Consider the following 16,591-nt stretch of genomic DNA (forward strand, 5'->3'; position numbering starts at 1 on the left):
TGTGCACATATTCCTCCATTGCTTGTACTCATCATGTTTTTGTACTCATCACAAAGGGAACAATAAAACAAAAACCAACCAAAAAAAAACCAACAAAAACTCTTCCGGTTCTGTGTCCTTATGGAAAAGAAGTTTTCGACCTGCTGATTATCATACATTGTTAGTCCCGGTGAAGATCCGGGTTACAATTCTTTTTCATTGTCATAGGGTGCGTGCAGCAGGATCGGCTGGTTTGGAGCACTGTCGGTCACTTATATAGCATACCACAAAGCTGACAATCGAGGCCGAATACCTAGCTATGTGCAAAGTTTATAACTGTAAGCGGGGAAGGAATACAAAGAGTTGGATATTCTATTGATAGACTTTATTGTTCATTGTGGATTGGGTGAATCCATGAAAAACCTACAACAAAGGACAAGGCAGTCTGTCAGGACATGCGGAGATACATAATCTTATCAACAAATCATACTATAATTCAAATACAATGGACATGATAATTACTACTTATTGATGTTGACAAGCAAAAGTATTACATATGATCAATCAATAATATAACATCACTCTTGACTTTAAGAACAATAGATGAAATGTACATGGACAGATGTTGATTAATTAACATGGCTGAAAATATCAGTAACATTCAAACCCATCTCTACACATGAATCTTATTACAATACAAAATATCCTATGAGACGTGTTACGCTTACGGCTGAGAATTACAAAATGCAATTAATGTTAATAATTATGAAAATGATGATGTACAGAACTGCCCCTTTAACTCACCCCCAGGAGACAAGAACACTCCTTTCAGCAGCGGTCAGTGGTCACATGACCCAGGGCACGGACCAACTAGTCCTAATATCAAAACAATAATTATACTTAGTACAATAATAATAAACGTTATTATGCTGTAAAATACAATATAATTCCAACAACTGTGCATAGAAATGGCATAGTTTATGAATATAATTGAGGAGAGGGAATCAGAAACATTTGTAAACAAAACACTGCACAAAGAGGGAAGGCAGGTAACTCTTTGCGATCATGAACATGAACATGATTGTGAACATACAAGCAAAACACTACGAGCCAAGAGCATGTACTCACATTGAAACTGTTGCGACTAGCAGAAGAAATGATTGACTGTCTGCTTGAAAACTGCGCTACATCTGAGAGGTGATGGCGCGAAATGGAACAACAGCGAACTGCACTATGGGAAAAGATTTTATATCTTTTTACATCAAACACCTAAAAGTTTGATTAACGTTAATGGAACATATAATTTCTAATGATAAATAGATTAGAAAGATTTATAATTACGAAAATTTTGTATTTGTTTGTGATTTGAAATTCATGTTTCCGACAACTTCCGGAAACTGCAGAAGATTACAACGTGAAAACAAGGGCAAAACAAATGTATATAGAAACTACATCATCGTATCCCATGGTTCGATGCTCAAGATGTGGACTGGTCTCCTGAACATGATGTAGTAATTATTTGTCTTTCATGGCAGACGTTTAACCCTGCTCCTGTTAAGTTCTGACTCACTGACCCCTGCATCCCACCCGTGGATCCGCCTATGTTTAGATTTCGCCAGACCAGAAAACCAGGTCAGTCTCATACCGATTGTGATACAGGTGCTTTGTGTATATCTGACAGAAGACACTGGTTGTGTTTTGCTCTTTATATGTTTACTCTTTTACTTTTCCCAGTAAAAATGTTTACGTTATAGAAGGACCTGTCAGTGAGCGTAAACTGTAGAGGTTGACATTGCTTAGTGGTTGATTGTTTCATATGGTGTAGAGTATGAGTATTGAACAGTATCTACAGTATTGACTGCATATTGTTTTTAATCTTTGCAGAGGTTGACTCCTGCACTGGAAAAAAACCCGGAAACATTGACATGAAATACGTCATAGCCATAGCTGTATGTGTGCCTGTAGTTGTCATCATCATCATCGTCGTTGTCGTCGTGTTTCTGTTAAACAGACGTTGGAAGAGAACTGTTTGTAAGTACTAACTATATGTTGTATGATGTCTTCTGAATAGCCACATAACATAATCTCTCCAAGCTATATTTCTAACACAACGGGAAACATGTTTTACTATGGATGTATCTACAAAATTAGTTGTGATTGTGGGAGCAGCTATATTGGAGAAACATGTTGGCCCTTCAACATAAGAGAAAAGAACATAAAACTTCAGTTGGAAAGTCTGATCACAAATCTGCCCTCTCAGAACACATCGTTAACAATCCCAACCACTCTATCAACTGGCAACATACCGAAATCCTGGCTTCCAACATCAGCAATTGGTGCAAAAGAAAACTTTGTGAGTCAATCAACAAAAGAAGATTAGTGCATGAGATCAACAGAGATCAAGGAATTTACCTACCCAGCGCCTGGTTCATCACCCAGAAAACATAGACTCTCAAACTCAATCTGCTTTAACCACTCGGCTATGTAAACACACCCTTGCCCTTATTGTCAAATCATACCCTATCATTGTATTCTGCCCTTTGATCTCACTGCATTGTTTGTACATCTCCTTTTCCCTTGTATATACTCGATTTACACATCCGGCTTCCTGTACATCTATATATATATACTGTACTGTTCACTATCACCATTACTCACCTGAAGAAGGGACAAGAACTTGCCAAGAAACGTTGTGAAAAATATACCAAGAAGTTGTTATCCATAAGATTTGTCTTGTATTACGTTTTACCATCATACGAACGGCAGTAGTACATGGGTTACTTTGGGTCCACATTGACCTACCTTTTGTCGGAGGCGTGTGATCTCAATTTGCAGGTGTGTGACCTAATTTAAGCACGCGACGGGCCTTTGGGTCCAAATTGACCTCATTACTTTTGGACCAAATTGACCTCATTGCGCTGGTAAAGAATAGTCTAGAAGGTGTGACATCACATCTGTTCTAGTAAAATATTTATTTCATAAGTATTTGGAGAAACATCAAAACACAATTGAATGCGCCCAAGACACAGGAGCACCTTGTTCTCATGCTCCTTATCAAGTTCATAAAGAAAGCTTGCGGAATCGCATTCCATTCCTCTACTAGAGCTCTGCGGAGTCCTGGGAAGTCCATTGGTGCTGGGTGACGTCTGTACACAAGTCGACCGAGTTCATCCCAGGCGTGCTCAATTGGGTTCAGGTCTGGCGAGCATAAGTATGCTGGCCACTCAATCTGTCTATGGCATTCCATAACAATCCTGGCTCTATGGGGCCTAGCGTTGTCGTCTTGCAGTAAAGAAGGTCGACCACGAAAGCCATGCATAACTTGCAGGAATGGTACTGCTATAGGAGTCAGAAGCTCGTCCCGATAACTCTGTCCAGTAAGATTACCGTCGACCTCGTGCAGTGGAGTACGTCCAGTAGGCAGTTTCCCTGTCCAAACCATGACCGACCATCAGTTAAGCGTGGCCACAGTTGCATCTGTGAATCGCTCTCCATTGCGAAGATAAATTCTCTGCTGACCATCATGGAAGGTCAAATTGAATCTGCTTTCATCTGCGAAGAGCACACGAGACCATTGACGTTTATTCCAGCAGCCATGATGTCTACTCCATCTCAAACGCGCCTGTGACGTGGTGTTAGTGGTGGACGAACTGCATGTCGCCTACAGCGTAGATTGGCTGCCCTTAAACGATGACGAACGGTGCCCGTGGATATCCTTAACATTGAAGTGTCCTGTCTGAAGATCATATGCCTATCATCTCGGACTGTTGTGACTCTGGGTCGACCTGGTCCACGTGAATATTCCACGGACCCATTGGCTTGAAATCTCTGCCACAGTTTACCAATAGCATTCTGACTCACATTAAAGCGGACAGCAATCTGCAGCTGAGTTTGACCAGATTAAAAGAGGCCTATAGCCTGACTCCTTTCAGCAAGTGTCAAAAACGTCTTATTTTAAGCTGCGATTTCAAACAGGTACCTGAACAGTGAACGAAAGTGAAAAAGCATCAATGCATGTATATTGTCCTCACTTTCCATGGATATAGCGACTTGCACGTGCAAATCATTGACATTGAGTGGCAGGTGGATTTCCATATTGACCATTTGAATAAAAAGTGTGCCAGTTGTAACAGAATGTATCGGACGTTAAAGAGCGTACTTCAGCAGCCTGATGTGATTTTTTCATACTGTTAAGAAAGTTTGTAAAACATTCAGTTGTATATATACTGAACATCATTGAAAACGCACCACTTATAAATATATTACTGAAGTGGATAATCATTGATCAAAAACGCACCGCCATTTGCATTAAAGGTTCAACGTCTCCTCATTGATTCGATAAGCACGTAGAGTTCTTGAGTTCCACTTCTGCAGTAGGCAGCCTCAAGTTTCTCATCTGTTGTCGCCGCGAAAGACCATGACCAATTTCGTCCAACAAGTGCTTCATGGGGATACATCTGGCGACTGTGCTGGCCAATGAATAACCTGGATGTGTTGCTGGGCCAGATACTGCATGGAAAGTCTTGTTTTGTGTGCCCGTGCGTTGTTCTGTTGAAAACTATGGACATCTGGGTGGTGATTGAAGACAGATGCGATGTGATTCTGAAGAATCTGCTCACGGTAATAAAGGGCATTAACTCTCCCTTGACAGACATGAAGGCAGTCCTGTGATTGTAATATATTCCACCCCAGACCATGACACTCCCACCACCCAAAGGTCTGTCTGAACCACACACTCATCAGCATAACGTTCACCACGTCTACGCCAAAGACGTAATCGGCCGTCAGCATTACGTAGATGAAGACGTGACTCGTCAGTGACCACCACACCATGCCATTGTTGTAACCTTTACTGAAAATGCCTGCTAGCCCATTGTATACGCTCATTACGGTGTCTGTCAGTCAGAATTGGTCCAACGTAAGGACGTCGAGCATGGAGCCCTGTAGCGTGTAGACGGCGTCGCATAGAGTCAGCGCTGATGACCCCCACGTCAACCTTGAACCGGTGCAGCAGTTCTGGCAGTCGGCAATGTTCAATCACTGATATGGACAAGGTCAATATGGCGATCCTGATGGAGCGTCGTAACACGTTGTTGCCAAGGTCATTGAAGGTCACGGGTGCTGCCTGTCTATTGATGTCGTCTATGAAGCCTAACGATGGTGGAGTGGCCAAGTCCAAGTTGTCGAGCAATATCCCTGCTGCTGGTGCCAATTGTACCTGAATCATGCCTAGTGCACGTTTTCCTTCCTTCGTGAGGTGTTAACCTCGGCATCTCTGTCCTCGTGTCACAATCGTTAGTGAAGCAATGAGAATCTGTTCTCATACACCTGCTTTTAATGTCACGGTCAGTATGATTTCAGAATGAAATTCGCGCTTTTTCATGGCGTGGCTGCATGTTGATGCATTTTAGAATGGAGAGTCATACTGTGGACAGGAATTTGTTTGTAAAGCATTTTTTCAACTGGACATGCCCTTCGACTTCATGCTAGTTATATTCAATGATGATTGTCATGCTGAAATCCATTTTGATGACAATATGGACAATTTTAGACTGGTGCGTTTTCAATGATGTTCAGTATATTTCAAACAAAAACGAAGATTTTACAACTTTTAAGAAATAGTGTTACCAATCGCTTGACCGATCATTAATGCCGAGTATATATGAGTCATTCTTAGAATTCGTGCATATTTATGTTATATGTTTGCTTCCGATAAAACAGTAATTTCTTTAGGTAACCAATTCATCTCAGTTAATTCTACACTTTACAGTAACAAACTTGGGAAAACATATTTTAAGATTTATAGTCGGACTAAACTCTTAATTGGAATTTCTAAAGGGGAATTTGTTTTGGTTTTGTAAATCTTTTGTATTCCATTTGAAGTTGCCCGTACAGGCAGAAAAGTGACATGTGTTGGCAGTTAATATCATCAATGTATTAAACATAATTGTATATACATATGAGGGTATACAGTATGTAGATTGACAGGAGCTGGATGAAAATGTTATGACCACAGTAGTTTGAGTAAGTCAAATATATGAGTGCTTTATGTTGCTGGACAACCCTGTGTATGCTGCTTAGATCACCAATAGTATCTTTGTAACTGTTCTTTTGGTATATTGAAAACAAACATGTATAATATTCGACCACCATTAGATGTTGGAAAGAACTCTATCTGAACATTGACGTTTGCCATTCTGTCATGTTAAAAGAAGCTGCCAGTCTTTTATAGCTCCATTGATTGGTTTTAATCCAAGACGTCTCATAAATTGAGTAATTATTCACAAATCCCAATCAGAGGAAGTCTTGGTGTAAACTAGTCATGCCAGTAGGGATTGCAATCACTGAGTTAATTTTAGGCAATGATCAGTGAAAAGAGAACCTGGAAAGTGACGGCAAGAACCGTGACAACCTGTGTGAAGGTGCAGATGTTGTAGATACGTTGCTTTCTATTATCCAGATGATGAATGCATCGAGCATCATTCCATTGATCCCCCTCGTTTCCTTGGAATCCGTGAATGGCACCGTGTACTCGGGTAAGTCACCATAATGGTTTGATCTCAGACAGCTCCAAACTAGATTGTGTAACAGAGTCGGACTAAACTCATAATTGGAATTTCTAAAGGGGATTAGTTTTGGTTTTTAAATCTTTTGTATTCAATTTGAAGTTGCCCGTACAGGCAGAAAAGTGACATGTGTTGGCAGTTAATATCATCAATGTATTAAACATAATTGTATATACATATGAGGGTATACAGTATATAGATTGACAGGAGCTGGATGGAAATGTTATGGGCACATTAGTTTGAGTAAGTCAAATTTATGAGTGCTTTATGTTGCTGGACAACCCTGTGTATGCTGCTTACATCGCCAATAGTATCATTGTAACTGTTCTTTTGGTATATTGAAAACAAACATGTATAATATTCGACCACCATTAGATGTTGGAAAGAACTCTATCTGAACATTGACGTTTGCCATTTTGTCATGTTAAAAGAAGCTGCCAGTCTTTTTATAGCTCCATTGATTGGTTTTAATCAAAGACGTCTCATAAATTGAGTAATTATTCACAAATCCCAATCAGAGGAAGTCTTGGTGTAAACTCGTCATGCCAGTAGGGATTGCAATCACTGAGTTAATTTTAGGCAATGATCAGTGAAAATAGAACCTGGAAAGTGACAGCAAGAACCGTGACAACCTGTGTGAAGGTGCAGATGTTGTAGATACGTTGCTTTCTATTATCCAGATGATGAATGCAGCGAGCATCCTTCCATTGATCCCCCTCAACACGCCTTGGAATCCATGCATGGCACCGTGTACTCAGGTAAGTCACCATAATGGTTTGATCTCAGCCAGCTCAAAACTGAATTGTAAAACAGAGTGGGACTAAACTCATAATTGGAATTTCTAAAGGGGAATTTGTTTTGGTTTTGTAAATCTTTTGTATTCCATTTGAAGTTGCCCGTACAGGCAGAAAAGTGACATGTGTTGGCAGTTAATATCATCAATGTATTAAACATAATTGTATATACATATGAGGGTATACAGTATGTAGATTGACAGGAGCTGGATGAAAATGTTATGGCCACAGTAGTTTGAGTAAGTCAAATATATGAGTGCTTTATGTTGCTGGACAACCCTGTGTATGCTGCTTAGATCACCAATAGTATCTTTGTAACTGTTCTTTTTGGTATATTGAAAACAAACATGTATAATATTCGACCACCATTAGATGTTGGAAAGAACTCTATCTGAACATTGACGTTTGCCATTTTGTCATGTTAAAAGAAGCTGCCAGTCTTTTTTATAGCTCCATTGATTGGTTTTTATCAAAGACGTCTCATAAATTGAGTAATTATTCACAAATCCTAATCAGAGGAAGTCTTGGTGTAAACTCGTCATGCCAGTAGGGATCGCAATCACTGAGTTAATTTTAGGCAATGATGAGTGAAAAGAGAACCTGGAAAGTGACGGCAAGAACCGTGACAACCTGTGTGAAGGTGCAGATGTTGTAGATACGTTGCTTTCTATTATCCAGATGATGAATGCATCGAGTATCATTCCAATCATCTCCCTCTACTCTCCATGGCACCCGAATGTCATTACTTCATGTTGTCAGGTAAGTCACCATAACGGTTTGATCTCAGACAGCTCCAAACTAGATTGTGTAACAGAGTGAGACTAAACTCATAATTGGAATTTCTAAAGGGGGATTAGTTTTGGATTTTTAAATCTTTTGTATTCCATTTGAAGTTGCCCGTACAGGCAGAAAAGTGATATGTGTTGGCAGTTAATATCATCAATGTATTAAACATAATTGTATGTACATATGAGGGTATACAGTATATAGATTGACAGGAGCTGGATGGAAATGTTATGGCCACATTAGTTTGAGTAAGTCAAATTTATGAGTGCTTTATGTTGCTGGACAACCCTGTGTATGCTCCTTACATCGCCAATAGTATCTTTGTAACTGTTCTTTTTGGTATATTGAAAACAAACACGTATAATATTCGACCACCATTAGATGTTGGAAAGAACTCTATCTGAACATTGACGTTTGCCATTTTGTCATGTTAAAAGAAGCTGCCAGTCTTTTTTATAGCTCCATTGATTGGTTTTAATCAAAGACGTCTCATAAATTGAGTAATTATTCACAAATCCCAATCAGAGGAAGTCTTGGTGTAAACTCGTCATGCCAGTAGGGATCGCAATCACTGAGTTCATTTTAGGCAATGGTCAGTGAAAAGAGAACCTGGAAAGTGACGGCAAGAACCGTGACAACCTGTGTGAAGGTGCAGATGTTGTAGATACGTTGCTTTCTATTATCCAGATGATGAAGGCTCCATCCTTCCATTGATCCCCTCAACACGCCTTGGCGGAATGCACCATGTTGTCAGGTAAGTCACCATAACGGTTTGATCTCAGACAGCTCCAAACTAGATTGTGTAACAGAGTGAGACTAAACTCTTAATTGGAATTTCTAAAGGGGGATTAGTTTTGGTTTTTTAAATCTTTTGTATTCCATTTGAAGTTGCCCGTACAGGCAGAAAAGTGATATGTGTTGGCAGTTAATATCATCAATGTATTAAACATAATTGTATGTACATATGAGGGTATACAGTATATAGATTGACAGGAGCTGGATGGAAATGTTATGGCCACATTAGTTTGAGTAAGTCAAATTTATGAGTGCTTTATGTTGCTGGACAACCCTGTGTATGCTCCTTACATCGCCAATAGTATCTTGGTAACTGTTCTTTTTGGTATATTGAAAACAAACATGTATAATATTCGACCACCATTAGATGTTGGAAAGAACTCTATCTGAACATTGACGTTTGCCATTTTGTCATGTTAAAAGAAGCTGCCAGTCTTTTTTATAGCTCCATTGATTGGTTTTTATCAAAGACGTCTCATAAATTGAGTAATTATTCACAAATCCTAATCAGAGGAAGTCTTGGTGTAAACTCGTCATGCCAGTAGGGATCGCAATCACTGAGTTAATTTTAGGCAATGATGAGTGAAAAGAGAACCTGGAAAGTGACGGCAAGAACCGTGACAACCTGTGTGAAGGTGCAGATGTTGTAGATACGTTGCTTTCTATTATCCAGATGATGAATGCATCGAGTATCATTCCAATCATCTTCCTCCACTCCCCATAGCACCCGAATGTCATTACTTCATTATGTCAGGTAAGTCACCATAACGGTTTGATCTCAGACAGCTCCAAACTAGATTGTGTAACAGAGTGAGACTAAACTCATAATTGGAATTTCTAAAGGGGGGTTAGTTTTGGTTTTTTAAATCTTTTGTATTCCATTTGAAGTTGCCCGTACAGGCACAAAAGTGATATGTGTTGGCAGTTAATATCATCAATGTATTAAACATAATTGTATATACATATGAGGGTATACAGTATGTAGATTGACAGGAGCTGGATGGAAATGTTATGGCCACATTAGTTTGAGTAAGTCAAATTTATGAGTGCTTTATGTTGCTGGACAACCCTGTGTATGCTGCTTACATCGCCAATAGTATCATTGTAACTGTTCTTTTTGGTATATTGAAAACAAACATGTATAATATTCGACCACCATTAGATGTTGGAAAGAACTCTATCTGAACATTGACGTTTGCCATTTTGTCATGTTAAAAGAAGCTGCCAGTCTTTTTTATAGCTCCATTGATTGGTTTTTATCAAAGACGTCTCATAAATTGAGTAATTATTCACAAATCCTAATCAGAGGAAGTCTTGGTGTAAACTCGTCATGCCAGTAGGGATCGCAATCACTGAGTTAATTTTAGCAGTGATGAGTGAAAAGAGAACCTGGAAAGTGACGGCAAGAACCGTGACAACCTGTGTGAAGGTGCAGATGTTGTAGATACGTTGCTTCCTATTATCCAGATGATGAACACAACAACGATCATTGCATTTATCCCCCTCAACTCCCCGTGGTATATGGGAATTGCACTATGTTCACAGGTAAGTCACCATAACGGTTTGATCTCAGACAGCTCCAAACTAGATTGTGTAACAGAGTGAGACTAAACTCTTAATTGGAATTTCTAAAGGGGGATTAATTTTGTTTTTTTAAATCTTTTGTATTCCATTTGAAGTTGCCCGTACAGGCAGAAAAGTGACATGTGTTGGCAGTTAATATCATCAATGTATTAAACATAATTGTATATACATATGAGGGTATACAGTATGTAGATTGACAGGAGCTGGATGAAAATGTTATGGCCACAGTAGTTTGAGTAAGTCAAATTTATGAGTGCTTTATGTTGCTGGACAACCCTGTGTATGCTGCTTACATCGCCAATAGTATCTTTGTAACTGTTCATTTTGGTATATTGAAAACAAACATGTATAATATTCGACCACCATTAGATGTTGGAAAGAACTCTATCTGAACATTGTTGTTTGCCATTTTGTCATGTTAAAAGAAGCTGTCAGTCTTTTTTATAGCTCCATTGATTGGTTTATATCAAAGACGTCTCATAAATTGAGTAATTATTCACAAATCCCAATCAGAGGAAGTCTTGGTGTAAACTCGTCATGCCAGTAGGGATCGCAATCACTGAGTTAATTTTAGGCAATGATGAGTGAAAAGAGAACCTGGAAAGTGACGGCAAGAACCGTGACAACCTGTGTGAAGGTGCAGATGTTGTAGATACGTTGCTTTCTATTATCCAGATGATGAAGGCTCCTCCGTGTCATCAGCGGAATGCACCATGTTGTCAGGTAAGTCACCATAACGGTTTGATCTCAGACAGCTCCAAACTAGATTGTGTAACAGAGTGAGACTAAACTCTTAATTGGAATTTCTAAAGGGGGATTAGTTTTGGTTTTTTAAATCTTTTGTATTCCATTTGAAGTTGCCCGTACAGGCACAAAAGTGATATGTGTTGGCAGCTAATATCATCAATGTATTAAACATAATTGTATGTACATATGAGGGTATACAGTATATAGATTGACAGGAGCTGGATGGAAATGTTATGGCCACATTAGTTTGAGTAAGTCAAATTTATGAGTGCTTTATGTTGCTGGACAACCCTGTGTATGCTCCTTACATCGCCAATAGTATCTTGGTAACTGTTCTTTTTGGTATATTGAAAACAAACATGTATAATATTCGACCACCATTAGATGTTGGAAAGAACTCTATCTGAACATTGACGTTTGCCATTTTGTCATGTTAAAAGAAGCTGCAAGTCTTTTTTATAGCCCCATTGATTGGTTTTAATCAAAGACGTCTCATAAATTGAGTAATTATTCACAAATCCCAATCAGAGGAAGTCTTGGTGTAAACTCGTCATGCCAGTAGGAATTGCACTCACTGAGTTAATTTTAGGCAATGATCTCTATTATCCAGGTGGTGCACTCGTATCGTACTCAGGTAAGTCACCTTAATGGTTTGATCTCAGCCAGCTCAAAACTGAATTGTAAAACAGAGTGGGACTAAACTCATAATTGGAATTTCTAAAGGGGGATTAGTTTTTGTTTTATAAATCTGTTATTTTAATTCCATTTGAGGTGGCATATACAGTCATAAAAGTGACATGTGTTGCCGGTATGCAGTATCTGGATAGACAGGATGTAGATGAAAATGTTATAATTGTAATGGGCACATGAGTTTGAGTTAATCAAATTGTATGAGTGTTTTATGTTGCTGGGCAACCTTGTGTGTGCTGCAATCAATTTACATTGTCAAAAATGGGAGCAACCTATTTTAAACAACGAAGCCTTATCTGTCGACTGGAAAACTTATAACAAAATGCCATTTAGATGCACCAGTGACAGCAAACTACAATGGTTCCAATATAGAATATTACATCGCATCTTACTGACAAATATAAAGCTATTAAAGATTGGCTATACAAATCATTCAAAATGCAGCTTCTGCCAAGACGACAATGAGACACTTGATCACATTTTGTGGTCTTGCAGTAGAGTTAACCATATCTGGCAAAAACTTGAAATCTGGCTAAATCATGAAGCTCTTATCAATATCAAAATAATTTAAAAAAAACAAGTATTGCTTGGTTTCCCAGACAAAAACAATGATCCCCTCAATATTATTATTATTATTATCTTTAAAAACCTAATTTTTGGAAGCGGATTAAAAAACAGTGTGCCACCTTTTCATGCTTTCCAGAATGAAATTAGACATTATTATATGATAACAAAGTGCTCTTCTTTAATGGAGTGTAATATCAACGCCTTTTATAAGTTTTGGTCTTCATGTCATGAACTGTTCAAATAATTTGTAAATCATATGCTTGTTGAATTGTAACCTTTGTTCAGTTTTCTGAATAGTCTGTAAAATATCTTCAAAAACAATAAAATCATAATATACTCTCCCAAAAAAGAAACGCATATAGGAATTTCAACTGTACTTTTATGTTTATTTTGAAACATCTTGTAGGCTTTATGAGTCAATGAAATATAGCGGAATTTCACACTGGGAATGCAGACTTATCCGTCTTTGGCATGAGGAAAGTCAGTTTGAGTGTGACATGGAGACGTGTGGTGGCGCTGAAGTCAATACCTCGTGTGGCCTCCGTGGGCATCGAGAACTGCACGGCATCGCCTCGGCATCGAACGAATAAGTCTCAGAATCTCGTGTTGCCCAATCGCAGCCCACTCTGCCTGTAGTGCCTGTGCGAGTTGCTGAAGTGTCTGGGGCTGAGGGTTACTGCGTCACACCCGTCTGTCCGGGGCATCCCACGGATGTTCGATCGGGTTTAAGTCCGGTGCTCTTGAGGGCCAGGGGAGCACATTGATGTTGTGGTTCTGGAGGAAGTCTATAGTGTGACGTGCTGTGTGGGGCCTGGCATTGTCCTGTTGAAATGACTCCCTCTGGCGATCAATGATTGGAAGGAGGTGTGGGCGTAGGATTTCGTCACAGTACCGTTGAGCTGTCAGGTTGCCCTGGATCATCACCAAATCACTTCTCTTACAGCAGGTGATCGCTCCCCACATCATAACACCGCCCCGGACGAATCTGTCCACCTGGGGAACGCAAGCGTCGGCGAAACGTTCACGTCGACGTCTGTACACCCGCATTCTTCCATCGCGACGTTCCAATAGAAATCGTGATTCATCACTGAACCAGATTCTACGCCAATTCGGTAGGTTGCAGCCCTGAACGTTGGTGAACCATTCAACTCGATGTCGACGATGTTGTTGTCGAAGCACAGGGCCAAAATAAGGTCTTCTGGCACGTAAACCAGCCTCTCTCAACCTGTTCCTGACGGTCTGTGCAGAAAGCCTCCTCAATCCGGGTATTTGTCGAGCGGTACTGGTCGCCGTAGGTGATGTACCCGGATGTAGCGATCCTGCGTCGCAGTGCTCGCTCGAGGTCGCCCACTACGAGGGGCATCTGCTACCGCATTCTGACGGCGATATCTCTCCCACAGAGCCCTGAATGGTGCTTTGGTGAACATTCATGCGTCGGGCAACTGCACGTTGAGACTGGCCAGCTTCAAGCAAACCAATGGCGATATGACGGTTGGCTTCATTTAGACATGGCATTTTTTGTTCGTCAACAATATTCCAAATACAGTGAATAATCGACAGACAGCGATCAACCATTTATACCCATCATTGAGACTATCTGATCCCCAACTTTCACGCACTGCATGTGAATTGTGTATTCTGTGACACTACACGCCGAAATTGAAAATCATGCTGTTAAATACGGGTATTTCACGGATGGTGCGTTTTGTTGTGATGTTTCAAAACATAAAGACCATAGGACTCATAAACAGAGCAAAACCTTTTGTAAAATGAATCACGTTTTAATTCAATGCTACATGAAATTGCTCACGATGCGTTTCTTTTTTGGGAGAGTATATAAAGATGTTTGAAAGAACTGTATCTGAACATTGATGTTTGCCATCTTGACATGTTAACTAAAGATGTCAGTCTTATTTATGGCCCCATTGATTGGTTTTAATCAAAGTCGTCTGACAAATTGAGTCATTATTCACAAATTCAACAAACTGATTGACTTCAATCAAAGTTTTCTAAATTGAGTAAACATTCATGCTTGTGACACTCATTAAACAGAGTTCACTCATCACGTGACCACAGTTCACCAAGCTATAGTTTGAGCTGGAGGAGCTGCACCCTTAATCATCCTAATCCCCCCATAAATATTTTGAGCCAACTGAAACACCAGACCATAACACCCATTTTCGGGCTCAACGATAACTAATCTTTGACCTGAGATCTTACCAAAATATATTCATCCAGTTAGTGTCTCTACTTAAGCTGTTAAGGCACTTCAACTCAGCTAGCAAAAATGATACACAACCAATTTCTTCCAGGAAGAGACGACTTGGAGCTGAAAGGCGTACAAGATGATAAAGTTAAAGGTAAACCTCATATAGGATATTTATATAGCGCACATATCCAGGCAGCTAGTGCATGCTCAAGGCGCTGGTCTTTTTCCCCTCGATCGGTACATCGTATTATCAATGTCAACTCCCTGGGGAGTATACAACTCCTGCAGCCACTAGGTGCACCGAGTTATTGTGGCTGTCTCATCCTAACGAGGAACCCATTAACCCAGGTAACAAGCTGGGTGGACTGGGACACATAGTCACAGTACTTTGTCCAAGTTCACTGCACGTTGCTGTACCCGCAACTAGGTGTTTGCATGTATTCATGTGGCCAACATCTGGTCATATACCAAAGGATTCGTGGGTTCTTTTAAGTGCACAGGATTGTGTACTGTACACTAGGGGTTGTGACAACGCGGAAAGAGTCTGCACACAAAGCTGACTCCAAAGTTTTTACACCTGGTCACAGGTGGGCTCGATCCCGACACCTCATCCTCGCTGGATCACTAGCCTGGCGCCTTAGACAGCTCGCCCACCGCGCCCCCAGCTCGCCCACCGCGCAATTGGGAACCGATGACATGTGTCAACCAACCCAGCGAGCCTGACCACCCGATCCCGTTAGTCCTTCATCAGTTAATATTACCTCATAATAAAGAAGTTGACATCCATAACTTCTCACGTCTTTACAACCTGATGTAGGATTGTCAATTACAGGTAAGCCTGGTGTAGTTTTGTCAGTAACAGTTGGCTTGTCAGTTACAGGTAAACCTGATGCAGGGTTGTCAATTACAGATATTCCTAAAGTATGCTTGCCAATTACAGGTGAACCTATTAAAGACTTTTCAATTAAAGGTAAAAACACGATTCTTGAATGACATAAATGCGTTGGATTTGTAAGCCTTTGCAACAGTTATTGTCTCTGACAAACACTACTCAGCTTATAATATGCAATGGGAAATCCATCAGCAAAACTACTTGTACATTGGAATATCTCATTGTTTTTCTCTGTTGTCAGCTGTACCCCCCCAGGTTCCGCCAGCTGATGGAGCACGACCGCCGTCTCTCCCACGCATCTAACTGCAGGGCGAACTACTCCAGCGTTTCCGAAGAAATAAAAGCTTCCTAAATCATTCGTACTTACGGCATGCTAGTAAAGAATTTAAAAAAGTGTATGAAAAAGCATTTACGAAAACACAAAGAAATGTTTGTAAGATGTTAAGAGAACAACATATTCAAAGCGCATAAGAATTCTGGCGCGCTCTCAGCAAAAAACGGACAAATACCAGCAATTAAGATACACCAAGTCTTGACGAATTTCATTCAGTCTATAAACACTTAACTTCGAACCGACATTCTGATGATGTTGAACATAGTAATCCCAAATCCGAAGTTGATAATGATATACTTAATAAGGATTTCACCTTAGAAGAACTGATAAAAGTAGTTAAAAAACTTAACCGAAGCAAAGCTGCAGGATTAGACCAAATCGAAAATGACTTCATCATTGATTCAGTAAATATAGTAGACCCTTGCCTTGTAAATCTGTTCAATCTCATAATTGTTACCGGCATTATGATTTAAACAGTATTTTATTTCCATTAAATGTTTACATTTTTCATAGTACACAACATAAGAAAATGGAAATAGGATTAGCAAACAGGCCATATGGCCTATGTCAATGCTTCTCCGCATATAATTCATTATTACCTTGACTTAATTCTATGGAGCAGACATTAGGACATTAATGAATGAATCA

At 39.8% G+C, this 16,591-nt stretch overlaps 1 protein-coding gene and 1 long non-coding RNA gene across 5 annotated transcripts; one reads left to right on the top strand and one right to left on the bottom strand.

The window, feature by feature from the left end:
* Positions 1 to 342: 342 nt before the first annotated feature.
* LOC124254629 lies at positions 343 to 1,211 on the bottom strand. The gene is made up of 3 exons (XR_006892503.1): positions 1,108 to 1,211; positions 784 to 855; positions 343 to 402 (listed from the first exon to the last, which is right to left on the bottom strand). It is a non-coding gene; the product is annotated as an uncharacterized LOC124254629 (long non-coding RNA).
* Positions 1,212 to 1,408: 197 nt separating this feature from the next.
* Positions 1,409 to 15,962, top strand: LOC124254627. 4 transcript variants are annotated; one of them, XM_046688466.1, is made up of 7 exons: positions 1,412 to 1,611; positions 1,864 to 2,010; positions 6,440 to 6,515; positions 7,226 to 7,303; positions 14,821 to 14,868; positions 15,592 to 15,657; positions 15,851 to 15,962. In XM_046688466.1, exons 3-7 carry the CDS (start codon positions 6,440 to 6,442, stop codon positions 15,910 to 15,912), a joined length of 330 nt encoding a protein of 109 aa, XP_046544422.1. In that variant the 5' UTR covers positions 1,412 to 1,611; positions 1,864 to 2,010; the 3' UTR covers positions 15,913 to 15,962. The 4 variants fall into 4 exon arrangements, 3 of the variants coding, with proteins under 3 accessions (XP_046544422.1, XP_046544424.1, XP_046544423.1); XM_046688467.1 differs by lacking the exon at positions 1,412 to 1,611 and adding an exon at positions 1,624 to 1,669; XM_046688468.1 differs by lacking the exon at positions 15,592 to 15,657 and having other exon boundaries at positions 1,416 to 1,611.
* Positions 15,963 to 16,591: the final 629 nt, after the last annotated feature.

Source organism: Haliotis rubra, unplaced genomic scaffold (genome assembly GCF_003918875.1).
Source record: "Haliotis rubra isolate DU_JTF1 unplaced genomic scaffold, ASM391887v1 Scf578, whole genome shotgun sequence".
Classification (NCBI taxonomy): Eukaryota; Metazoa; Mollusca; class Gastropoda; order Lepetellida; family Haliotidae; genus Haliotis; species Haliotis rubra.

What these genes read in the sequence shown, in the direction of transcription:
- LOC124254627 (XM_046688466.1), top strand. Translation starts at nt 6,440, where the DNA reads ATGATGAATGCATCGAGCATCATTCCATTGATCCCCCTCGTTTCCTTG. An exon ending in GAATGGCACCGTGTACTCGG is followed by an intron (nt 6,516 to 7,225) that starts GTAAGTCACCAT and finishes TCTATTATCCAG; the next exon opens with ATGATGAATGCAGCGAGCAT. An exon ending in ACAAGATGATAAAGTTAAAG is followed by an intron (nt 14,869 to 15,591) that starts GTAAACCTCATA and finishes TTGGCTTGTCAG; the next exon opens with TTACAGGTAAACCTGATGCA.